This window comes from Elaeis guineensis, chromosome 15, assembly GCF_000442705.2.
Source record: "Elaeis guineensis isolate ETL-2024a chromosome 15, EG11, whole genome shotgun sequence".
Taxonomy (NCBI): domain Eukaryota; kingdom Viridiplantae; phylum Streptophyta; class Magnoliopsida; order Arecales; family Arecaceae; genus Elaeis; species Elaeis guineensis.
This window is the reverse complement of record NC_026007.2, coordinates 73,097,498-73,124,347: the sequence shown is the minus strand read 5'-3', so window position 1 is coordinate 73,124,347 and position 26,850 is coordinate 73,097,498. Positions and strand designations below refer to the sequence as shown.

At 35.1% G+C, this 26,850-nt stretch overlaps 1 protein-coding gene and 1 long non-coding RNA gene across 2 annotated transcripts; both read left to right on the top strand.

The window, feature by feature from the left end:
• Positions 1–2,586: 2,586 nt before the first annotated feature.
• LOC105058707 (uncharacterized) lies at positions 2,587–6,003 on the top strand. Its single transcript, XR_012137228.1, has 3 exons — positions 2,587–2,813; positions 5,419–5,587; positions 5,680–6,003. It is a non-coding gene; the product is annotated as an uncharacterized lncRNA (long non-coding RNA).
• Positions 6,004–19,413: 13,410 nt separating this feature from the next.
• LOC140854014 (paired amphipathic helix protein Sin3-like 4) lies at positions 19,414–26,808 on the top strand. Its single transcript, XM_073249193.1, has 13 exons — positions 19,414–19,759; positions 20,272–20,439; positions 20,554–20,722; positions 20,816–20,914; positions 21,001–21,171; positions 21,459–21,780; positions 22,956–23,089; positions 25,174–25,249; positions 25,361–25,390; positions 25,575–25,843; positions 25,927–26,083; positions 26,369–26,496; positions 26,601–26,808. Exons 1-12 carry the CDS (start codon positions 19,689–19,691, stop codon positions 26,398–26,400), a joined length of 1,698 nt encoding a protein of 565 aa, XP_073105294.1. The 5' UTR covers positions 19,414–19,688; the 3' UTR covers positions 26,401–26,496; positions 26,601–26,808.
• The last annotated feature ends 42 nt before the right edge of the window (positions 26,809–26,850 follow it).

Sequence of the window (26,850 nt, the reverse complement as noted above, 5' to 3'; positions counted from 1 at the left end):
GGCCACGCTCCTCCATGACCGGGGGAATGGCCCCCGTCGGCCGCCGGCCTCTGCCGCGGCGGCCATGGCCCGAATGGCCGATCAAGGCTGGAGGACCAAGGGTCCCCTGTTCCGGCACTGGAAGAACCAAGAAAAAGAAGAAAAGAAGAAAAAGAAGAAAAAGAAAAAGAAGAAAAAGAAAAGAGAAGGAAGGAAAAAAAGTGAAAAAGAAAAGGAAAGAAAAAGAAGAAAAAGAAAAGAAAAGAAAAGAAAAAATAATAATAATAATAATAAATATATATATATATAAGTAAGTAAATAAATAAATAAATAAATAAATAAATAAATAAATAAATTGAAATTGATGAGAGAGAGAGTTTCTCTCTCTTCTTTCAGTCTGAACCCTGACTTTCTCTCTCTGGAATTGGACTTTCTCTCTCTACTTTCTCTCTCTAGAATTTTCTCTCTCTAGCTTGTTTCTCTCTCTCTTGATAGATTTCTCTCTCTAAAGTTATCTTTCTAAGATTAGCATAGGGGAAGGCTTCATCTGATGATTCTGATCGAATTTAGAGACGAGTCTGATTTTAAGCGAGATTTTGATTTTGAGATTTGTTAGATTTAATTTTGAATTAAAATTAATGTAAAAATATAATTTTGGATAATAGGCACGGAAGAATCTCCTAGAAGTTAGTTGATCTGTTCATTCAGTGCTCCGTAAAAGGTAAGTAATGAATCATCTTCTCGAGATATTTCATATTTATTCTGAAAATAAATAATTATTCTTTGAAATTTTGTATGATTTATGAAATTATGTTTTGAAAGAAAAGTGCCTTTGAAATATTATGGTACGTCGATTTATGCACATGTTCAGTGAAATATTTATGATGTATTATGATACAAAGTGTTTTGATACGGATCGGATTTATGCTCTCAGTCTAACTATGTTTCTGTGGACCCTACCAGTGGGGGTTGTGCGCTGGTATTTGTAGACTCTACCAGTGGGGGTTGTGCGCTGGTGTTTGTGGACCCTGCCAGTGGGGGTTGTGCGCTGATATTTGTGGACCCTACCAGTGGGGGTTGTGCGCTGGTATCATGTGGACCCCGCCAATGGGGGTTAAACGTTGGTCATAGTCAAGGCTGTTGAGTTACGAGTGTTTTGAATCGAATCGGATTTATGATTATATTATATGTAAATATTTGAAATTATTGGATTTGCATTAAATCAGCATGAAGTATATTTTTATGTTTATTTGCAGCATTATTCTTGAAAATTATATAATATCTGAAATATCTGGTAGAGATACTTGTTACTTACTGGACTGTCTAGCTCATTACCTTTCTTTCTATTTTTCAGATTCAGATAATTAATTTCGAGCGTGGGAAGAAATATTGGGACAGAGCTTTTAGAAGCGAGATTAGCATTGTCAACTTCATTGAACCTAGACCTATTGTTTTATTTTAGCAAAAATTTTATTGGATGTAAGACATTTGATTTAATTACTTGAATTACAGTTGAATAATAATTATTTGAATTTATTCCACTGCGATGCATTGATATCGTGATGAGATGCCTTGCATGCTTATGGAGAGAGTTCTTCATGAGTATGCGGTGGTTGCCGCGACCCTCGATTCACAATCTCGGATCGGAGGTGTGACACATAGTCTTTAAAATATTATATTTATCAACATGTATTTATGAACAGATGATACATACTCATCGACTATATACTACAAATTTTTTTAATACAATATCCAATAGTGATTTAATACACAATTTCAAGTTCACAGTTTTTGGAATATATTTTTTTACTAACACATACTATATGCTCAAGTGACACATATCAAACAAATTAGTCATTTAGAAAGTTAATATACACTGATGGATTAATCAATATATAATTTTTAGAATATGATATTTATTAGTATCGGTTTGCAGTTTTCTGACTTTGTCTAGCATAAAAATTATATCCATATCATTCATTAGATTTTATAAATTTTTTGGTGCCAAGATCCTAGAAAAAAGAGTGAGATTTGGAGAAGAAAGTAGATCTTATGGATGGAAAATACTTCTTGATGAGGAAGAGGATAAAAGAGAGACTGAATGGAAAAAAAAAAAAGAAGGCTCTGGACAATCTCTCTCGATATGTATATTTTTTTAAATTTTTTAAAATACAGGATGGACAGATTTCATTAATAGAAAAAGTTCTATCTGTATATGATTTTTGGATTTTCTCTTTAAGATGGATGTTTGATGAAATTTTGGAAAATATGAGTTCCATCTTATATAATATTCTATAGTGCCTGTCCCACATGATTTTTGTTCGTATTCTGATACAGATTAACAATGGAGGATAGCCAAGAATGAGTTGTAACGGGCTCATATAGCCAGCCTCTGGGCCCCGCAGATGCCAACAAAAGTTTTTGTTTCAGCTGGTGGCGAAGGAAAAGGAGATTTTGTTTTTTTTTGAAGATTAAATCCCGCAACGGCTCTCTGCGTACATGTCGAGCGTCCAATGGACTTGCAAGCGCATTTCTTTCATGCAGGGACACCTTTTTTTTTTTTTTTTTTTTCCCTTCCTTTGCTGTGAATGCAAGCACACCATTCAAAGCTTTCATTTGGGGTGAACCCTGAGGCCAGGGCTCCCCAGTCCCTTCCCCTTTCTCATTTTTTGTTGAGGGAATCTACTTCTTCTATATAACTCCGGGAGATAGAGAGAGAAGCGGACGGTCTTCTCCTCTGTAAATCCTAGATCGCTCCTCCACCCTTTGATTTTCATCAAGCAGCTGTGATTCAATGACAACGCGGCCATGCCTATCTACTCCACTGCCAAAACGTACGATCTCTTCCTCCCTTACTCTTTGAGTCGTTTGTTCTCTTTTTTTTTTTAATTATTATTATCTTTTTGTTGTTGTTGAGAGTTTTGCAATCTTAGAACTTCCATCTACTAGATTTTTTGCGTTGATGCTAAGATGATATTTTTGGATCGTTTGCAATAATCTAGATTTTATGCGAGACCAAAATGCAGGGCAATCATTCTCCCTCAGGTTGCGTGCCATCCAATAGGTCATAGAGCGGATCTAGCGGGACAATGCTTTTTTTTTTTTTTTTTAATTATAAAAATATTTTTTAATTTTAATCTAATTTTATACATACCAACTCGTTTTAAAAATGTATCAAATTAGTCTTTCAAATTTTTAAAATATTCTAAAATAATTCTACCCATTTCATGATGGTGACAAGACTAACCTTTTTTTGTGCAGATGCACAACAAGATCATCTACCGCATAGATCTCAAAGTATTCTAAATTTCTTTTTCATCTATCTATACAAATCACAAAATAATCAATGTATAATTAGGATCATCCATCTATCTGCATAAATCTTCCGATAACTAGTAGATGATCTAGATTATTCATCTACCTATGCAAATCTCAAAACAATTGCATGAATGATCTAGATTATTTATCTGTCACTGCATATCTCAAAGCAACCACTTTGCCAAAATAGAAACCACAATGAAGGATTGAACCCCATCTCCATAGAAAATGAGATCCCAAAGATTTTGATATCGATATCACTGAGCAAGAGCCAGAAACCAAGACTAATCGGAACTTAGGGAGATGAGATTCCAATAATTCTAACGAGGAGAATATAGAACATAGTGTCTAGGATGAATAAGAGCCTTAGATCTATTAGAATTGAGACTGAGGTTGGGGGATGATCATTGTTAGATTGGAGCAGTAGTGGCGATAAAGAGGGCGAGCGTACCATGGCTAGCGAAGTTATAGAAGAGGTGGCAGTTGCCATAGCATAGGCCAGTAGAGGTAGTAAGAAACTAAGCCAGGTAGCTTGAGCAGGAGATAGTGATGCAAATTGCAATAGTTGCAATTTTGAAGAAATGGAGCAAAATTAGATGCATGGAGATGGAAAAGAGTGCGAAGGATAGAAGGAAGGCTCGAGATCACAAAGAAAAAATCTTTTTTATAAAAGAGATCGTTGGATCGAAATCCGAAAAAGAGAAAAATTAGAGTACTTTGAGATCTATGCAATCAATGATCCAATTAGTCATCAGCTTGCATATATCTTAAAGCAATCGCATGAATAATTTTAATATTTAGTCGTTTGGATGGATCTCGAGGTAGCCATATGTATGATTTTGATTATTCATCAATCTATACAAATCTTAAAATTAGAATAGGCTAAAAGAGGAAGACAGCATTTTCATCAACAGCAGACTAGCACCATCTACTGATTGGGGAATGACATGACCATTTTGAAATAAAATTTGAAGTACTAATTTGATATATTTTTTTTAAAGTAGATGAGTATTATTTTTTTAGAGGGGAAGAGGGGCCTCTGTATTGTATGCACCAAGGGCAATTGGACCGCGTCAAATCCCACGATAGATAACACGCCATGCTACTTTTTATATTTCACTAATTTTTGATTGCGTGCTATCCACCATGCATATGCTCCAAGATTTGCCCCGTTCCCTGGCACCTAGTGCATGCAAGAATTTCTCCATGGAGAGAGGAGGTTACAGATTTAGTAGAATAACATTAGCAGCATTTTTACATTGCATAGATTTAATAGAACAATGTTAAAAGCATCTTCACCTTGCATACGAACATGCATAGAGAAAGAAAGAAAGGGACCATTTCTCCTAAAATTTGGGATCTGCAACGCACATGAGAACCAGTATATATTTCTCTATTTTCCAAAGGCCACTTAAACTAGACATAATTAACCGTAACCTGCGCAAAAGCCTTCATAAAGACGCATACAACCCCTATCCGCTGGAGTCAAGCGCATCATTGTGTCCCTCTTATTAAAGAGGTGTGGGGTGCGAAAGACCTCAAAAGTCGTGCTCACTTGCCGGACTCTAGACTTGCATTGGATAAAATAGAAGATGGAATATCTAAAAAGTTTTCCTTTTTTTTTTTTTTTGGTAAAAGAATATCTAAAAAGTTGATGCTAGGAAATGCTTGCGGGAAAAGACGAAATATGATTTTTGATCTCTGGATCAATTCTTAATTACTTAATTTTTGACTATTTCAAATCAATAATTTCGATTTTTTGATGATTAAAAATCTTAGTTAAGATTATATATTATTAAAAAAAAAAAAAAAAAAACCTTGGTTGCTGCCTTTGATATCATATTGATTGAACCTCAGTATGTATGTGTGTGCGCGTAGACTTTATTTAATAGGTCGTTATTTTATATGGATCCTTTAATAGGACGTTAGGAGCTCCAGCAATTCTTCTTTAGTTAAAATAGATACATTAGGAGACCAATGTAGAGTTGTAGAATAATTTTTCTTGGTTCTTGACATTTTCTCTGAATGTTTCTGTCATGACACTTTCAAGTATTGTTCGTAAAATATGTGGAATTATATTCTCCTTAATTCTTTTTAATGGTTCATTGGTTGATGATGAAGTGTGGAAGACACGTTCAGCAAGGAACAGTTCAGCTACTAATAATATCAACATCCACGCAACCACACTTGATGTGCTGAATTTTTTGAAGCTTGTGAAGGTTGCCTTCCAAAATGAACCTGGAAAATATGACATATTCCTTGACACAATGAAAGATTTTAAAAGCCACAGGTCCACTCCTTTGTTTCCTATCACTGCCAAATCATCGAATCTTCTAATTTTTTCTTTCTCATTTGAATTCCCTTGCGATCTTATCATTGCAGGATAGACACCAGCACTGTGACAAGAAGGATCAAAATTTGTTTTCTGGCCACCCGGAGTTAATTCTGGGTTTCAACTTCTTCTTGCCCAGAGATTATCATATCCCAATCCCTGCTGAGGAGGAAGCTGCGCCCTATGTGGACAGGGTAAATTTAGGAGATATATATACTGTAATCATTTCTTCTGACCAATCTAATTCTAATGTTGAGAAATCCTCATGATGCTTCATTGAGCTTGTTGGACTTGGTCAAAAACTGCAAAGCTGATGCTAGCTAGAGAGTGATGGTGAACTTTTTTTAGTTCTCAATTGTAATGTTGACAGTTTGGGCCCATGACTTTGTATATCTTTTCATCTTTTCTATTAAAAAAAGGATTTTCCATATTTTGCATTTGGGTTAAAATAATCGCGATGGAAGGTCTCTCTCCCTCGCTTTTACTCAAAGGGCACATGTCCATCCACCCTTCAGTTCCATTTCTCGACGAGCCTCTTGACTTGGTCGCGGGTGAGGGTCCAACCCTGCGGGTAAACTAAAGACCATCCAGCACGTTGGCACCGACGGACCATAAATTAAGAATTAGAAAAAGAAAAGAAAAGAAAAGCGATCTGTGATGCTTGTGAGCGAAAAGTAGTAGATTCCTGCACGTTTAATGCATGTCGGTTGATGGGATGCAGTCATCACCGTTCTCGCTTCCTCCTCTCGCACGCAATGGCCATGCGCGGCTGTTGCTAACCAGATCACACTGGAAGAGATGGAGGTAAAATTATTTCACAATACCATCAAGGTTAGCTATTTCACACCACCAGCCTAGGATATGACACAATTTTTTTTTTTTTTTTTTTGCAAAGAAGCTACATGAGATTGTGGAGCGATCAAGAAATGCATTCTTACAACTGGTATACAATCGTGACCATCCATGTTTCCTTCGAATGAATGGAAGCTTGGACTTGTTCGCTTTCAGCATAATTATCTCAATAAATTTGAAAATTCTGAAATCATACAAGATTGCACCTTAATTTATTGATCTGCATAATAAGAAAAAAAAAATAAAATGCTCTGAAATTTATGCAAAATACGATTTAAAGATCAATATTGTGAAAAAGATCGGTCAGAGTTTAGGCTTTGTCCGTTTTGAGCATGATCATCCCAAAAAAACTTGAGGATTCTGGAATGATACAAGGTGATTCCTTTATTAAGTTAACGCAATATCTGTTTTCAGATCTGTGCAGACAGATAGAAAAAAAATAAAATTAAATGCTTTGAAATCCATGCAAAATCCGACCTAGGTGTCAATGTCATGAAAAAGACCGATAATCCTATTGCGCGAAAGATACAACAGTCACCATCAACCCAGGCTCTCGAACTCCTTGTTTTGGTGGGACCCGGTCTGCGGTTAACTTCCAACAAAAGCGAGCATTGAGGAGTCCTAATGAAGTTTTTTTTGGTTGCATGTCACGCCTCTCTCGATAAAACTGGAGTCTTTATCCAATTGGAATTCCAAAAGCAAATATAAACGGACCGTATAGAAGTACACATGAGTTTTTATTTATGATTATATTTGCATCAATATCAGCAATTACAAATACAAACGACGAAGATTCATTTCATGTTTTCTTGAAAAATAATAATATAAAAAAAAAAAATTTCTTAGCAGAACCCTACTTCATATACATGATAACAAATTTCTGAAGCAGTCAGGCTGGTTCTGAAGAATGTAAGTATCGAGTTTTGAAATTCCAAGACGGATTCCGGATTGGCATCGCATCCCAAGAACTAGAAATTGTAATCAAGTTTTATTTACTCAAGCCAGATCCAATTAAATGCTAAGCTCGAAATTATAACTCTGCTAATATCAAATATTAATAGCAAAACATTCTGGATTTGCAAGATCGAAGTTTATAGGCGACCAAATGATACCAAGTATATCGCTCTTTTTCTACGAGATTCAAGTAGCACCACCCAAAACCAGTTTCAAAACTCACAACTGACAAAGGACTGGATGAACATTTGCCTCTGCAAATTAACATCAATATCCAAATGAAAAAAAAAAAAATAATAATGGAGGAGCACCAGACTTGCATATCACTACTCACACATACAATATTATTATCAGTAGTTTAACTTTCAGCTGATTCAATAGTATAAACATAACGGGGAGGACTTTTCTCAAGAATATGGCAGGGAGGCAACTAATGCAATAGAATAAAATTATCAACAACAATTCATTCACCAATCCTTCACGAAATGCAAATATCAAAGAAACAGAATGCAACTGCTTTCACGTTCATTATTAGATGCATTTATCACGAATGGAGAGAGTTTATCACAAATGGAGAGAAAGCAAAGGAGCTAATACGTCATTTGATCATCCAACTTCAGGTAAGCATGAGTATGCTCATTTTACCTAACAAATGGCATCCATTTGACTTCTTTTACAAGTAAGCTTTTTTTGTTGGTACAATTACCTGCTGCGTTTGACTTCATTTACAGGCAGTTGTACCAGGCCAATCATCAAGTTTCTGGGGCTCAAGCACCACTGTAATGTCCCTCTCACAACAGCACTCATCACAATGGCATTCTCTGTTACGTCAATATGATTATATACATTGGCAGTTGGAGATTTTTCATCCATTTCCTGCAGCATGTGTGAATGAATCTCTATCTGCTGGATGAGAATTAGGCACTCTTACCGATTGTCCACAAATGCAAGTAGAGAGATCAGCAAGAGGGACCAGGTCTGCTCTAGTTTTTAGTTAAGAATAAGAAACTTGTTGTGGGGAGGGGGGGATAACAAAGCATTTGTGTATTAAGTAAACTAAAATTTCATGCATGAAGATAACTTGTGAACAATTAATTTATCCCAATGTGTTTTGTATTCAGTTAATAAAGAACATCATTTGTATGTTCTACGGCGAGTTTCATTCATTTGCAGCAGAATAGCAATGCTTACCAGACCCCCAGCAAGAAAAGCATTAAAACAAATTTTCACATTCTTTTTTGACTCCCCAGTCATACCTCGAAATAAGCACAGAAGCAATCTTCCAAATGAAAGGTAAATGCATGTTTCACCATGAGGTCCATGTGTTAGTATGTATGGAGTCTGCAATTTAACATATTTACCCCATAAACACATCTTCCACCAATAAATAGTCCCTATCGTGAAGGATATCCTACCTTACGCACCCAACTATACCTTTATTTAAAAGTGAGAGCTTAAGATGAACTTGTTCCATAGGCCACTTCTGATAAATAAATAACCTCCACCTTGTCATCCAACCGAACAAAAAATTCCCTTCCCTCACAAATGAGGAAGAAATAAAAACACATATCTATATGCAACAACTGACCAACTCATAAAAATGACGCAAATGAACAAATAGTTATGAACACGTTTCTTTCCTTCTTATGGCTCTCTGTTCAAGGCAGTGCCATCTGTCCCAAAATCCTCTTCCAGCTTCCCTAGAAAAAATGGGAAAAGGATACCTGAAAGACATCTCAAAGCCCTTCATCCACAAGGAGAAGGAAATGAAAATATCAAAGAATTGCATTGATCTATTGGCTAAGGGTAGGTAAAGAGTGAGTGGGTTATTTCTTGGTTTTGATCATCAATGTCAGTAATCGCAGGTGGACATTATCATCACGAAAGACAGTATGATTCTCCATTGATAGATTGAAACAGAGAAGAGAGAGAGAGAGAGAGCAACATCCACATCTTCAATCCATGAGGTAAACTAATGGATAAGAAAATTCAACAAATGCAAGCTTCTCTTCCTCTTCTTAAGAATGTCTTTTCTGCTTCATTTTCTTCTCCTCTGTGGGAGAACCAACAACAGCACAAACTTCTTTTTGAGCATTATGTTTTTGAAATTGATTTCTTGATGTGATGGAACACCTTGAATTATTATTAACCAAGGTTTGACTCTAATTATATTAATGGTAAAGATATCATATGAAACAAAAGAAGCTCAATCACTCTGAGGAATGACCTCTTCATTATCACTTAGAAGATGATCAGCCACCTACAAAGAAAATATGACTACCTGTACACAAAGAAACAGCAACATCATTAACTTAAAAATATAAAAACACAAATTAGACACCAATTTAAACAAGGAACAAGTAACAATTCATCAATTAAAAAATTAGTTATTTGTTAATCCACAACTTTATTCAAATAAACTAAACCCAAACATAACCAGTATATCAGAGACAACACAAACATTCCAGTAAATCCTCATTTCAAATTAATATTCACCAATTTCCCATCATAATGATTAAATAAATAAACTTGTTCTCATGTTTGGCATAAGTTTGGTCGAGTGCATTAAGTATTATCATGATGCATTTCATCCAAGCATTTGTGACAAAGAGTAACAGTAGTATCATAAGATCTTGTCCATGTGTTTTACTTCAACAAGCATTAGCCCCAGTCGTTGAAGTCGCTAGCATTATGAGCTCTGCCGTGGTGCCAACAGTGCTTGTTCCTTCTATGCCACTTTTTGTGATCTCATCCCGCAAGCATATTAGATAAGAGCAATCACCAGTATGCTTCGAAAAATATTGAGATGTCTCATCTCAAGAACATAGCAACTTAACAATTCTTACTGGTATTTTCTTTATGAAATCCTCGACCTGAACTGATGTAGATCTCAAGCACAATGATAATCCGAAACTTGCAAGCTATTGTACATTTACATCCTTTACATCCACTGATACCACTAAATGGCCACCTGCTCTGATAGGTTTAATATGCATGAAACCGTATAGCCTGCATATGTTGTGTGTGGAGGGATTGGTTCTTCCTGATGTATCCAACTAGCTAGATCATCACCCTCAAGCCATAGAAACTCAATCCTCCTATTACTATTTAAAGGACTCCATGATCAGATATGAAAATCATTGTGGCAATGGTTGAACTTCGATCCAGAAGTAGATCTGATAGGGTCAAATATCACAGCACACGAACAGCCAACCACCTTCAGAACTCCAACACATAGGAATCATTCTTCATATTGATTTTTTATAAACGCTTTTATAGGCATTTTACTGAAACAAGAATCCTACTTTAGAAGCCTTAGGGCTTCTTTACTTACAAGAATGTTCTGATAATGTATCAGGATCCTATTTGATTAGGACAACTGCAGCCACAGTATTGTTTTAGTTTAACCTTGTGTAAGGAAGTTTTCGATCCTCTAAAACTGTACATTAGAGTGGACTAGGTGTCTCATGAATTGGGGTTCTACAGAGATCTCAATTGGTAGCACAAATAGTGAATCTTATGTGTGCTAAGCAAGCTCTAAGAAATCTTAGGAAAAGGTATTGCATTAAGAGTAGCATCAAAAGTATAGTTGATTGTCTCGAAAAGGGAGGTAATAACTCATGTAAGGAGAACTTCTATGGAAATTAATAACCATTTCACAGTCTTGGTGGACTAATTCAATCATAAAATTGCACTATAAATTTCTAAGAGGTGGATGCTTTTGCTTAATCGAGAAATTCCTATATACATCTCTCTCTCTCTCTCTCTCTTTGACATCAATTTCATCTCGATGTGATGCAAAATGAAGTTAAAGTGGGAATCTATAGCCTTAAATGCAAGGAGAAGAAATGTTGTTGCATTTTTGTAGTGCAAGAAGCTCATTTGGCCGCATGTTCAATTGCAACCAGTGTTGCTCATAAATTAATCTTTTCCTAATTAAAGGTGGAGTGCGAGAATCAAGTTTCAGATTTTGTTAAAATTACTGTTATAGAAGGACAATTGAGGAAATTTTGATTTGTGGTCAACTTATTCATAGTTTGGGAATAAATATGAAATTGTCCTATGCCAAAATCTTGTTGACCAACCCTCATGATCATAATGAAAAGATTCCAAAATAATGCCAATGTTTCATGTCATTAGATGAAAACTTCATCAACAATTTCATTCGTCCATTATCCTTCTATAATGGTTAGAACTATAAGATAAAGCAATTTCATATCTATAAATAACTCCAGGGGCAAAATGTTAATAAGAGGGACTGTATAGGATCAAATCCCCTGATAAACAACTGAGGGGTGATCAACCTTCCCAAAATAAAAGCCTATATATATTCACATAATGCTCTAAGCTGTCACATATGAATGGTAAACATTTTGGTAACCAAAATCCTACCAACACAGGAAAGTTTACTAAAAGCTCATGAGTTACATCCTCAGATCAATTAGGAAATTATTCTACACAATTATAAACATATTTAAAGTTTTCTAAGATGAATATAGATCAATATAAAATGACATGAGATAGTTGCAGTGGCTGAATTGTATAGCATGGATGAAGCATTCTGGGCATACTGCACCACTTCATTTGCTGGTTTCATATTTTTGAAGTTATGGACCTTTGTTCTGTACATTTAAGCTTTCAGTTACCAAATCTAATTTACTGAAACGATGGTAAAAATGTTAAGCATTTAATAGAAATTAAGGTATCTAATTTGAAGCCTTGAATGTTGTAATGGAAATAAGTGTTGTATAATAGACACAAAGATATGTGCCATTCATATCCAAAATGAAGAGCATCAACCATCACATTCACAAAATAAAAGGTAAAATGCATAAATATAATATTAGGAAGACCTTGAAGGGTATCGAGGAAGCTCAAAGTGAAAGATAATGTTCATCAAAGGCCGTGGCCCTTGTCAATGCAGGGCAGTAAATGCATCGGTTTTTTCCTCAACAGTCTTAAGGATTTTTTCTATATATAGCTCCCCAATAGTCATGCCCACCTTTGCCTTGGTCTCCTTTACAATCTTTTCTTGTTTCTGGATTTGTATCTTCTAGTTCAATTAAACTGCCACTGGCTTCCCTTAATTTATGATCCATCTTGGCTATTCTTCTCTTCGTTGCTAGGGTTACTAATTCCATTTCAGACTTTTCATTTTTCTTATGTTATGCTGTCTAAATGACATGAATCAGACTAGGAGCATTTAAAATAAGATTGAATTTGCCATATTCAAAGTCAGGCCCATGAGTGAATTGTGAGCTTCTGCTTGATGATCTAACTTGGAAACTGGCCAAGTTACTTTTAGAATTCAGCAAAAGTCTCAAACAATTATGGATCCAACTTAGTCAAGTTTCCAGAGGTACCCTTATTTCTTGTCTTAATGATTTAAACTTTAAAGATTTAACCCATTCAATTAGGTAAGATGTTTTCATTATCACTTTCCATTCTCATTTCTCGATATATGATGTGCTCGTAATCTATAATAATATACCAATAGATCACATTTAACTCATTCAAACAGTGGTTCAAAATGAATCAATAGGTATATATTGATTTGAGTTTCAAAGATACAAATATCTATTCCTCATAGAATGCATCAATGGGGCATCAAGTGTAAATTTGCTAGTAGCTGCAATACATCTACAGACGTGCACCCTACATGTTCATGCCTTCTGTGTGAGGAACATGTCCAGTTCAAGCCTTTTAGATGACCTATGAGGTCAGAATCATGCAACAAGGGGTACATTGTAGGTGCGCATAGCACATACTTTCATCTACACATGTGTGCTGTATTAACAATCCTCTTGCAAGAAAAGAAAGGCACTTTTTGAGGGGAAAAATTCAAGAGATAGGTCTTTGAAAAAAATACACAAGCACTGCCGATGGCTTGCTTAGGGGTTAGTCAGGTTTGTTAACAGGAATTCTTCACTGTGTTTTGCTGCACATGGTCAATGGAGATTGTTTCTGACAACAACAAATACTAATTGCAAAGACCCACTAGAATCTTCTGTGCAGGTGTTTCCACTCGAAATCCATTCCTTTGCTGATCTTTTTCCCTGAAACCAAACACAGCCCTGAAAACTTTTTGACCAAGGGGCTGATGTGGTCACCCATTCAATGAGGCACCAAACCAACGCCAAACTCACACCAAAAGAATACCACACAAACACTACATTCACCATTCAAACCCAAGAACGAATTTTGGCCCGAAGTCTCGTATCCAGGTCAATTCTTCAATCCAAAATCCATCTCGCAGAATCACCAAAGCCAGTTTCAAACTCGACAAAGTTTAACTAAAAAAACTCTCTTAGTGTGAAGAAGAAATCAAAGATTCCTTTTTGTTTTTTTTTTTATTTATTTTATCATTCAGATTCTACAAGAATCCACTCTATCCGCACACAAAAACCCTCCACACCACCCACCCCGAATCACGCAAATTAGTCGAGGTTTTTGGAGACTCACCATGGCCGAAGAGAAGGAATGAAGGATGGCGGAGAGACATGGCGGCGTGAGAGACGGAGCGATGCCTATTAGCGCGTCCGTACGAGCGATTCTCCGGCGTTCTATGAAGCGGGCCGGGCCTTACCGGCAGTGGGCGACCTCGTGTCGGAAAGCGAGTGAGAGAAGGGTTCTCTCCGAAGCGGCAGGGCTGCTGTGGGGGTGGTGAGGTCAAAAAAAGTCGTAGTTTAAATTCTTGATGGTGTTGTATTTTTGGGGACTTATGTGTGAAATTTACCCTTCAATCAAATTAAATATTCTCGATGGAACGGGGAAAGTTTATGAATGTGATATCATATTCTAGGGACTTATGTGTGAAATTCCCTTGCATCACATTTGAATTGGTATCGGCATTGTTCATGCCGAGACTAGTTTAAAATATTTTGCATGCGGCATCCATGATTACAAATGTTTATTTTGGGTTTGTGATTGGACGTATCGGGGCATTCTGTAATTGGTTCCTAGTACAAATGTCCCCTTGTAGATTCACATTAACTTGGACGATAATTTATTATAATATAATATGATAAAAAAAAAATTAAATCCACCAAACCCGGATCTCTCGAAAGAAAATTAAAAAAATATATATAAAAATAAAACCTAAATCCTCCTTCTCTTTTATTGATCCCACGTACACAAAAATTAAAATACAGATCCCTATTTATAATAATAATGTGATATATTTTTGTATAATTTGGATCAATTTTCACTCCTTATCTTTTAGAAAGACATCCATCCTGGAATAATTTGAGTTGGATTCTTTTTTTTATTTAAATATGATTAGGTTTCTAAAAAAATATAATAAATATTAAAGAATTATAAAAAAATATTTTATAGAAAATAAATTTTAATTTGAATAATAATTTATCTTCTATGATACCATCTAATTTTTTATGGTTTAGAAGATAACTTTCAATCAAATTTTTTTCTAAAATATTTTTTTTGATGATATTATATTTTTTTAGAGATTTATACGTGAAATTCGTATGTGAAATTTCCTTCGATCAAATTAAATATTCTCAATGGAATAACAGAAATTTATCGGAGCTAAAAACTTAAACTTAAATGTGATGTCATATTTTCGGGGTCTAATGTGTGAAATTCCTTGACTCATTGGAATTAGCATTGGCACTATTCATGGCATGATTTGCATGGGACGTTCTATGAAAATACAATGTTTATTTTGATTTCACAATTTAACTAGTTCCGGTGCAAATGTCCCCCTCTCTAATATAAACATTACATTAAATTCTCATTAACTTGGATGATAATCTTTCATGAGCATTATTGTAATATAATCTAATCAAGAAGAAGAAATATTTTTTTCAATCTGTTCCACTCAAATCTCTAAAAAAAATTAAAAAAAATAAAAAAACTACGAAAATAAGATTTAAATCTCCTTTTCTTTAATTGATTCTCTATATATATAAGAACTAAGGTACATATCCCCTATTTATAATAATGAGATCTGTCTTTATATAATTTAAATCAGATTTTTTCTTTTATTTTCTAGAATGATGTCCATCTTTGAACAATTTGAATTGAATTTTTTATTAATTTAAATAGAATTAGATTTTTAAAAAAATATGATAAATATAAAAATTATAAAAAATATAAAAATTTTATAGAATATAGGTCTTGACTTCTATAATAATTTTGCTATCTATCACACTACCTAATGCTTTATAAATTAGAAGATAACCTCCGGTCAACATCTTTTCAAAAAATAAAGTTTTAGTTTGCCTAGTTCATTTCGATTCCTAAACAATAAAATTTTGGAAGAAGCCCTTTTCGGGGTAGCTCAAAATTATAGTCTAAAAAAAATATTTAATTTAAAAAAAATTATTGCAATTCGATAGTGTATGATCAAGTTATGACCTCTTGAAATTTAGCACGTAATTCAGCTTCTTAATATGATAGATCTTGCTCCTTAATCCTATTATGCTATCATTCGTAGTGATCTAAATGATCCATATTAAGTCTGAAGATCCTCTTGGACGACGATAATCATTCTCTATATATGAGTAAACATTTTAAATAAATTTTATACATTATATGAATTAGTCTCAGCATGCAGGATGTCATGGCTGGCTCAAATTTATAATAAAAATTACGCTTTTCCCATGGTTTCTTCTTAAAATCCTTAATATCATTTTACCAAACCCTTCATTTATCCGTGGATCATCGAGATGGCTGCTGTCTTTTTCTTTGAATGGAATCAAGATGACTGCTGTCAGAGCAAGCAATAACTAATTTAAAGGGAAAGTATGATGCCGAGTATCATGATTCAAAGGAAAAAGATGGGCAGCTATGTGCCTCTCTTCTTTTCTTATCCACCACGTCCAAAGCCACTCTTAACTCGGAAAGCTTCTCTTTAGAAGTGAGGGTGGATGAAGAACTTCGGCGACTCAAAGGGCTGGTGAGATGATGGCTCAAACATTGAAGATGTATAAGGTCTTGCGAGGATCATATGAGTATATATGGATGAAGGAAAAGAGAGCCAAGGATGAGATGCCAAGAGCCAGGGTCATCAATATCATCAGAAATAGAGCCATGGTCACTATTGTTGCCATCGTTGTGGCAACATTGCCCTTATGCACTTGGTACCCATGACTTTGAAGTCTTCATCTCTCCCCCAAAACTTCCCCCCTCGTTCTCCTTAATCTCGCTATGGGCTTGAATAGTCCTGGGCACCACTGGCACCTTAGAGATCAAGAAGCTCACGACTGTTATATTTGTTAGCTCCATCTAGAGCTTGACCACCTTCCTAAACACCCATGACGGCAACCCCTCTCATCGATCTAACTTATCAAAGATCATCGTCAACGCCTTCAAGGTCACCAACATGAGAATGACAAGAGGAAAGAAAGCGTTGCAACCAATTAATCAATTAAATTATCATGATAGATACTCGTATTTATTGTAGTACAATATATATACCCCATAGCAAAACCCTCAAAATTATTAATACTAACCGCTTTATTTAGAAAAAAATATGATTCAAAGCAGAAGCAATGTATTTAAAGAAATAGATATAGCACCTGACATTTCTTTCCTTTGAATAAGTACCAGTATGAAGTCCTAAAAATAAACAGTTGTCATCAAGAACAATTTTTAGTTGTATGGAATTTGTATTGTCAACTAATTAATGGGAGCTTCATGAATGAATGGAAAGCATGGATAAATATTTTCTAATTATCTTTTTTCGATATTTTACTAGATAAAGATCTTGACATAAAATAGTTCAAGAAAAATAAAGTTCGACATGAATTTTAGATGCCATTGGGAAAATCTTAGAAAATCCTTCGATTTATAGCTTTTTTCTGCATTATACATAATGAAAGAAATGTCTTTAACAAGTTAATTGATTTATATTGATACTTACTACATAATAATGTGTTCATCTAGTTACATTTCTTTTCCTACATTTATGCAATCACTAGTTAACCTAGTTATTTCATGCAACAAATATCTTCTCCCACTTTATGTTCCATTAACTATTAAGCCATTTAAGATACTTGGATCTAGAAGTTCCATCATGATCTTTTGCTTTGATTTATTGAAAGAAATAAATTATTAAAAATTCAGTTAAAATCCAATCAATTTATTGAATAATGCATTTTTCAAATAAACAAACATAAAATGCTGCACTTTAGCACTATCATTGACATAAAAGCTCCATCAGAATTTTTTTTACTTTGGTTTACTGAAAGAGACGAGTCTAAAACTTAGTTAAAATATAGTCTTGCTTTACTAAATAATGTATTTTCAGTGAATAATATCAGGTATGCTTTTAGAGTTGCTATCCAGAGGCACACATTATTACTTGTGGATTTATAGTACAAAATAAGGAGCAACGCAGCTAAAGGCAGAATTACATGGAGCACATAATCAAAACCATTTTGTTTTTGTTTGATTATCAAATTGTTAGCTTTAGTAATACTGCTGACAAAATTGATTATGGACAAATCTAGTAAGACAAAATTTTAGAATCATCCTAATATTATAGACATGCACTAGACTCTGTAACCATCCATACGATGCTAAAATCATGAATCAAAATATTTTAAATATTAAAAAAAATAAAATCCAATGAACTTGAAGCAAAGGAGTTTTGAAATCTAATTTGATAATCCACTTCTTATCCTAAGGAGCAATCTAGCTTTTTTTTTTTTTTTTTTCCGATGTAACCAATAGCAACCTAGCATGAAAGCTTGAAATAGGCACATAATCTTGATCCATGCCATTTGAGCTGCATGACCACCTTAGTCTAACCAACAAGAGGTAACCAAGTCACCTCATAAACAAGCAAGCCAGTAGCAACCCCATCTTGCCAATCCCATAGGAGTGTTTGGTTTAGGATGATCCATCTAAAATTAAGAATAATATAGATGGAGATGATTAAACAATCATGTTTGATTGCGTCATGATGATCTTACGTAGTAGTGATCTTAAATCATCATCATTTTTTAAATCACTCCTCTATTCAGTGATGGATATTTATTTTTGAGATTGAAAATCTAAGATCATCTCTGGACAATAATCTAGGACTAAAATATAAAAATAAACAAAAAATTGATATATTAATATGTTATTAATATATTATATCAATATTATATATTTGATATAATATATTATGTTTATGATATATATTACATTATATTATATTATTGATCATATTATTATCATAATTCAATGATAATTTTAAATTAGAATAAAAATATCTTATTGTACTTTATATTTATATAATAAAAATATTTAATATATTATTTTTATTTATCTTATTTTTAATAAAAATAAATATTCATATTAATAAATAATATACTATAAATATAAATATTAATTATATAATAATAATTAATATATTTTTATAAGATTAATAATTTATAGAACTAATAAATATATTTTTAAAATTTATTAATTATTAATATATTAAAAAAATATTAATATTTTATTTATAATATATTATATATAATTAATAAATATATTTTATATAATATATTATAGATAGTATATCATCAGTGATTTTGAATTTTCATGGAGTATCAAATTGGTTATTCGTGGATATTTAAAAATTTTTACTTATTGAATCACAATCTATCAAATATAAATATAGTGAGTTAGATTATTGATGACCAAATCACCGCAGGGTTTGTATTACTTATGGTCTCGGATCAACACGATGGTCTTATTCGGATCATCAGATGCTACCGTACTAATTCGGAACCATTTCTCAACCTAAGAACAATAAAATCTCCGCCGTGCTCTAGGGGCCACAAGCCAATCAGACGGTTAATTCGGGGATCATCAGGGGCCGTCTGATGGAGCAATGAGGAAATCATCATGGACCGGAGGATCAGAGCGGTGGGGTCTACCGATCGAGCGGCAGTGATCAGTGGACAAACGCCCGGGTGGTTTTAGTAACGTCCCCGGTATATATAGCGCACCTTTCACCGTCCCTTTGGTCCTTTTATTGAAGCCTTTCGGCTCTCTCTTCCCTGATCCCCGCTCTCGTCCTCCAGAGATGGGCATGATATAGACGAAGAGGGAAGAGCCGATTTCTCTCTCTTTTTCTGTCTCTCGTGTTATTGGCTTCGCCCTCGCTTCGCTTGCAAGCTACCGCCAACCCGGAGCGCTCGATCCCGGCGAATTCTTGCCGCCAGATCCGTCTGCCGCCGGGCGATCGAAGGGGTGAGGCGGGGAGGGGGGCTTTGGTGTAAATCTTCGTTTTCTCCTCCGTTCGTTTGATGAGTAGATGAAAACGGCCCGGGAGGAGGCGTTCATGAGTTCCCAGCTCAAGCGGCCCAACATATCTCGAGCGGATCCGTGAGTTTTCTCTTCTCCTTGGGATTTCTTTCTTCTGGTCGGGCTCGCTTTCCTTTTCGAACCGTGTCTTAGATGTGCTTTATATGTTTTGTTTTTTTTTATTGCTTCGAGTAGCGATAGATGGTCGATAAATCCGAATTTTCCCCTGTTTATTCGGTGTTGCGAGAGTTTCCGGCTTTTAATCATTCTTTTGCCTTGAACAAGAAGTAGGCGTGGAGTAAGATTCAATTTTGTTCTCTATACTCGCTTTTTTCTTCGTATATGTATGTGATATTCTGAACGTCGAATAATATGCGGTTGAGTTAATTTCTTTTCCCTGATGAACGATTTTTGAAAATTTCAATTTTGTTAGGGTATTGTTTTCGTAAGCAGAATTAGATGCGGGAAAAGGATATGTTTTTTTCTGGAATAATGTTTTTTTTTTCTTGGGGTTGATTTTTGTTCATTACATGGAAATTTTACAATATGGGTTTCGATCTGCTTCGATTCAATTAATTTTGGTGGTCTTGTAGAAGCTCTGGGCAAACCCACATGGCGCTGGCACCGGCGGCCTGTAGTGCTCCGAAGCTGACGACAAACGATGCCCTAGCTTATTTGAAGGCTGTGAAGGATATGTTTCAGGAGAGAAGGGACAAATATGATGAATTTCTTGAAGTCATGAAGGACTTCAAGAGCCAAAGGTTCAACTTCCGTAGCCTTCTGCTGCTTTTTTAACTTGTCGCTTTGTCCGTTTGACGGTTCTTTACGTTTAGTGATTTTTCGCCTGTGCTCTCCTTCTGATGCAATCGTGACAGAATTGATACGAACGGGGTTATTGTGAGGGTAAAGGAACTGTTTAAGGGGCATCGAGATCTGATCCTGGGCTTTAACACCTTCTTGCCCAAGGGGTATGAGATCAAGCTTGCTGAGGAAAAGAAGCCTGTCGAATTCGAAGAGGCCATTAATTTTGTAAACAAAATAAAGGTATAAATCTGATATATGTATATATGTATGTATGTATGTCCTGCCAGTATTTATTTTTAGGGTTATCTCTTAATACTTCACTTCTCCCTGCAGAATCGTTTCCAGAATGACGAACATGTTTACAAGTCATTCTTGGATATTCTGAATATGTATCGGAGGGAGAACAAATCCATCCAGGAAGTCTATCAGGAGGTATTTTCCCTTTCCTCCCGCCATACTCTTTACAGTGATGAAGTTCTCTACTTGAACGGCCTAGATTCTCCTATTTTTTTTTGTAGGTAGCGGTTCTCTTTCAGAATCATCATGATCTACTGGAGGAATTCACACACTTTCTGCCTGATGCCTCAGCAACAGTCGCTTCACAACATGGAGCACCTGCTAGACCCTTTATTCGTCGGGATGAGAGGAGCTCTGTGATGGTTGCAATGAGACACCTTCATGGGGATAAGGTATATCTTAGGAATTTTATTTTTAGAGTTCTATCTTTACAATAAATCATTCCAGTTCATTATAATTAGGAATAAATTGCTTTTAATATGAACAAAATCTTGTACTTCTGAACTGCCAAATTGTCTCTGTGAATTCTAACTCATTCAAGGGAGACAATATATCCCGCATGCATTAAGCCTCTCCAAGCTAAAATTTTTGATATATGGGCTGCTCAATATATGTTCCCAAAAGGTTGTCTCAATCAACCTTTAGGTGGCTAACTTGGTCCCATATAATGAATTTGCAGAGGGAAAGAACTTATAATTTACATGCTGATCGCGACATCAGCGTTGACCGTCCTGATCCAGAACATGACAGGAAAAGAAGACGTTGTGAAAAGGAAAAAGATAGGAAAGAAGATAGAGACAGAAGAGATTGTGAGCGGGATGAGAAGGATTTAGAGCATGACAGCAGAGATTTGGACAATGTGCTGCGTAGACGTAAACCTTCTAATAGAAGGGTAGATGACTCTGTTGGTGAGCACTTGCATCATGGTGGGGAAGGTGCTGAAAACTTTGGAACATATAGCATTTCAGCTTCATTCTTTGATGATAAGAATGCTCTGAAGAGTAAGTCCAGCAGCATTTGTTTTTTGTTACTTCCAGATATCTTTGTTAGTGAATAAACTGCATCTCTGGTTGATGTAGAATTATTATTTAATATGCTTTGCCTGTTTCCTTTCTGCCCTTGTTCATAGGCATCTGGTCGCACCATTTTTTCTGCTTGTTTATGTCGTTACTTGTTCCATCATTCCGAGATTCTATTTCCTGGCTGATCCATTGTTTAATATCTTCAATGCTTAGACTTGGCACCACACTGCAGCTTTAGTTCTAGGTGTCTGGGATCCTTGTGACTGTTATATACAACTGAGATCACAACTGTTTTCATTTTAGTAGCTTTCCTATCTCTGATATGAGATGAATTTCTAGAAGAGCTGATCCTGGACATGGCTGTTGATTTTCATGAAATCTTCTGAATCATTATATTCTAAAAATGCTTTGAGGTTATGGTTTGTATTGGGAGCATACTTGTGTTATTTTTGTATGTATTCTAGCTGGTCAAAATACTGGGATAATTGTGTGATCATCGCTGTTGTCAATGATGTTGTGAATGCATCATGTGGCTTAAAAAATCTTGATGATCTCGGAGATGTGTCAGTCTCTGAAATGCTATCATTCAATCCCTGCATAGCCTGATGTGTTGTCATTTTGAATGCTGAAAGCACTTTTAGTGGAAAGATGGCATATTCCTATTATGGTTTGTCTTATCTACTGGGTTGCTTGTTGTTATTAGCTTATGATGAGTATACATAAGAAGCCTTGTTCCATTTATCTTGGTCCCTTCTAATGGATTCTACTTTTTGATTGTCCCTGGGAAGGTTTATTTCCTTCAGCACTGGAAAGTTGAATCAACCTTGAATTGCTCAACTTCCAACATATTCAATATGCATTTATATTGCTAAATATGATTGTATTCATTAGTTTTTTGGAATTAATCTTATATGTTTTATGGATGTGCCTTTGCCACACCTTTATTGAGAAATTAGTGCTGATTGTTAAAAATATGATTCGGTTCGTGTACAAAAGTTCTGTAGTGTGAGCATATACTAGTATGCTGTTTGCGTAGGTATATCAGAACATGTGTGCATCTGATTTCCTTGTTTTGTTTACTAAAAGAATTATTCTTTTTTCCTTTTTTCGAATAAAAGATGGTACACATATTGAATCTATAATATTTTTGGCAGGTATGTACACTCAAGAATTTAATTTCTGTGAGAGAGTCAAGGAGAAGTTGCATCCTGAAACATACCAGGAGTTCTTGAAATGCCTTCACATATATAGCAAGGAAATTATTACCAGAACTGAACTGAAGAACCTGGTAAAGTTCTGATTATTAAATTTCTGTATAAAACAGTGGATTTTTTTAATAAAAAAACTATTGATAAACTAGTGGAATCTTACCATGCTTGTTTTTCTTGCATCACTTGCAGTCTATTTTTTAAAGTTTGATTATTCTATATATATTTTTTAAAGCTTTAATACCCTATATTTTGCTAGTTGGTGCTTTTGGGTAATTTCCAGAGAACAGTTATGTTTAAGGTTTCTAAAGTAAGACAGATTAGTTATATTGGCTGATGAAAAGGATTATTAGTAGTTTGGAGGAAAAAGCTTAAAACCAACTCTTGAAATCCAATTTATCAGAATTTAAATATTCCTAATATTACATGTTGTCAATCTATGACTCTTTTAGACAATTGATGCTGATTCGTGATATATCACAAACCACAAGTTTGACATGACCCACTTAAATGATTAGTTCAGGTGGTAACAACTGCTTAAAAGGTAATGTGACAACATAAGATGTCCACATGATTGCCACGCCCAAAAGATATACTCCATTAAATTAAGAGATCGTTCTTGTTATTTTTAGAGTTTGTGTGATAATACTCGCTTTACTTGGTGTGAATTATCTTATTAGGTCTTTCCACAGTCAAACTGGCAATGCATCATCTTGACATTCTCTTTGTCTAAAAGACTCGCTCCCTATATGTGGTCTGTTTGCCTCAATTTGGTATTATACTGAATAAACAATTTGATTGTCTGATCTGTTGCTTAATCTGATTTTCTAGTCTATGATTGTATCATCATTTTCGCTTCCATTACTTTATCATTCTTTCATTCTCACAATCTTCTGCAATGTTTTCCCACTACGATTCTTACTTTTGCTGTCTCATTATGCTATTTCTGATCCATTATATTCGTTGCAAGACTGGTTCACCCTTACCCCAACTTGTTGCTATTGACAGACACATCGTCATGTCCACCTTTCTAATTTTGCTGATATTGCATGACTCTGGCGTTAATATTTTTTTATCACTGGCAATTACTACTTTCAACTCCACCTTTTTTGTCATCATCAACATCATTATGCATAAGCACTGGAAGTCTTATACTGTCAGGCATTGCTTCACTTGTATCATTGGTGCTGTCTTGGTTAGCTGCCTAAGAAAGTACCAAGAGTTGTGCAGTGTATATTTATTAACCATAAATATATAGGTTCCATGTGATGATGAAACCAAATGTATCAAAGTTTTTGATATCGAAGTCTAGCATATGAAGGTATCCTTGATAGCATGGATAGCTGAGCAAACTTTTGAATTGGCGGGATTGACATTTTGATAAATGGTGAAGTTTGTATACAAGTCTATTTAGTTGAAGGTGACTGTCTCTAACCCGATCTGGACTGCTTATAATCCACCTTTGGAGTTTTAAAAGAGGAAAGGTCTGTAATTGCTGTCTGATAAATGGATGACACTCTAGGTAAAGTTGCAGTGCCTGATTATGATGGAACCCCAACCATTCATCAGTTACTCCATCCCTTTGGATATTACATGCATTTGCACTTGGTTGCCATTCCCATTTATAAAATATTCAAGCATGTCCGTGTCTTGATTCAATCACATATACCTCTCAGTTGATGGAATTAGAGCTGTCAACTCTCCCACTTGGTTTGGCAATGTGCATAGTAAGTACTAGTACTTTTAAATAATAGAATGAGAACCATATTAACAGGAGTCGGAAATTGGAAGATTTTAAGATCATCATCATCCAAGCTTTTGTTTTTCAAATGAAGTTGGCTTTGGAGCAAAATCATGAGTTTATAAGGCTTCAAGGAAGCCTTCACACATGAAACTGTAACATTTTGATTGTAAATCAATCTATTCATGGATTGTAATTTGTCATTTAATTAACTGCAGCCATCAACTCGTGCCTTCAACAAACTGTATGTCTGTTTTGTTTAGCTATTTGACCTATATCTAGTTATTGTCTCATTTTCTTCTAGCTTATCATACAATCATGAAACACACCACAAGTTTTGCTTATAAGAATATGCCTTTTCTTTTACACTTTCTCATTGCCACTTAATGCATTCTAAAAGCCTATGTCTGCTGTCATTTTTAGGTGAGTGATATCCTTGAAAAGTATCCAGATCTTATGGATGGTTTTAACGAATTTTTGGCCCATTGTGAGAACATAGGTAAGCTTATATTTTTTCATAGTTTTGGGGATCCATAAATCGTGATTATATATATATGCAGAGAAGTTTTAAGTCTGTGGATGTAGTTTCTAAGTGAGACCTTTTCTGCAGATGGATTTCTTGCAGGCGTGTTCAATAAAAGTATGTGAAAATCTTATTCTTATTTTTCAATTTCCTATATATATTTAGATGAAATCAGTTACTTTTCTTTCTTGGCCATAATTTTTCTGTGACCTTAGATGATTGACGATGCTAGGGTGCTTTATCTGATATTTTTTTTGTACTTTTAAATTTATAATGTAATTGTGCTTTTATATACTAACAGCATCATTGCGGAACGAAGGACATGTGGCTAGACCAGTTAAGCTAGAGGATAGAGACAGAGACAGGGAGCATGAAAGGGATGAGAGGGAGAGAGACCGTGAAAGGGAAAGAGTTGACAAAGTTGCTGCATATAATTCTAAAGACATGGCATCTCAGAAGACTCCTTTCTTCTCAAACAAAGAAAAATATAATTTATGCAAACCGATTTCGGAGCTTGACCTCTCAAATTGTCAGCGATGTAGCCCCAGTTACCGTCTTCTGCCAAAAAATGTAAATGTTATTTCTACCCTTTGTGCCTTCCTTGTAAAAACATCTATTCACCTGTCTTATTTTTTTGCTCTGTTGCTTGCCAGTATCCAATTCCTCCTTCAAGCCACAGGACTGACCTTGGTGCATCAGTACTGAATGATGAATGGGTATCAGTGACATCAGGAAGTGAGGATTATTCTTTTAAAGCACAATGCGGAAAAACCAATACGAGGAAAGCTTATTTAGATGCGAAGATGATAGGTGCTCACTCAGTTCCTTTCAATTAAAAATATCATATTGAGAGATCTTGAACTGTAGCTGAAATGAATATTCTTTAATTTAGCATTCATTTCATCTTAATAAATCAAAGAATTGTTTTCCTCTCTAGCAGGTGTTTTTGTCTCCATCTATTCCTATTAACCATTTGACATATTTTTTTCATTACGTCTTGTTTTCATGTTTTGATAACTGTTGCATATAAAGGTGCAGAACTCTGTCTATACAGTGTTTGCTTATGTGCCTTTTTGTATTGTGAGATGCTTTCAGGTTTGAGCTGGATATGTTATTGGAGTCAGTGAATGTGACTACTAAGCGAGTTGAGGAATTGCTAGAAAAGATTCAGGACAATACAATCAAACCAGAGAGTCCAGTTCGCATTGAAGACCATTTTACTTGTTAGTATTCATGTCTAGTAACAGAAACAATTAGTGTTTTTTTCCTTTTGGCTTGAATTTTGTGTATTTATTTGTCTATTGAGTCTTTCTGCCTTCTTGAATAGCGCTAAACTTGAGATGCATTGAAAGATTATATGGTGATCATGGCTTGGATGTGATGGATGTTCTACGCAAAAATGCCAGTCTTGCATTGCCCGTCATATTGACTCGTCTGAAGCAAAAGCAAGAGGAATGGTCAAGATGTCGGGCTGATTTCAATAAAGTTTGGGCGGAAATATATGCCAAGAACTATCACAAGTCACTTGACCATCGTAGTTTCTATTTCAAGCAACAGGACACAAAGAGCTTGAGCAC

What these genes read in the sequence shown, in the direction of transcription:
- LOC140854014 (XM_073249193.1), top strand. Translation starts at nt 19,689, where the DNA reads ATGAAAACGGCCCGGGAGGAGGCGTTCATGAGTTCCCAGCTCAAGCGG. An exon ending in GACACCTTCATGGGGATAAG is followed by an intron (nt 21,172 to 21,458) that starts GTATATCTTAGG and finishes ATGAATTTGCAG; the next exon opens with AGGGAAAGAACTTATAATTT. An exon ending in GAACTGAACTGAAGAACCTG is followed by an intron (nt 23,090 to 25,173) that starts GTAAAGTTCTGA and finishes TGTCATTTTTAG; the next exon opens with GTGAGTGATATCCTTGAAAA.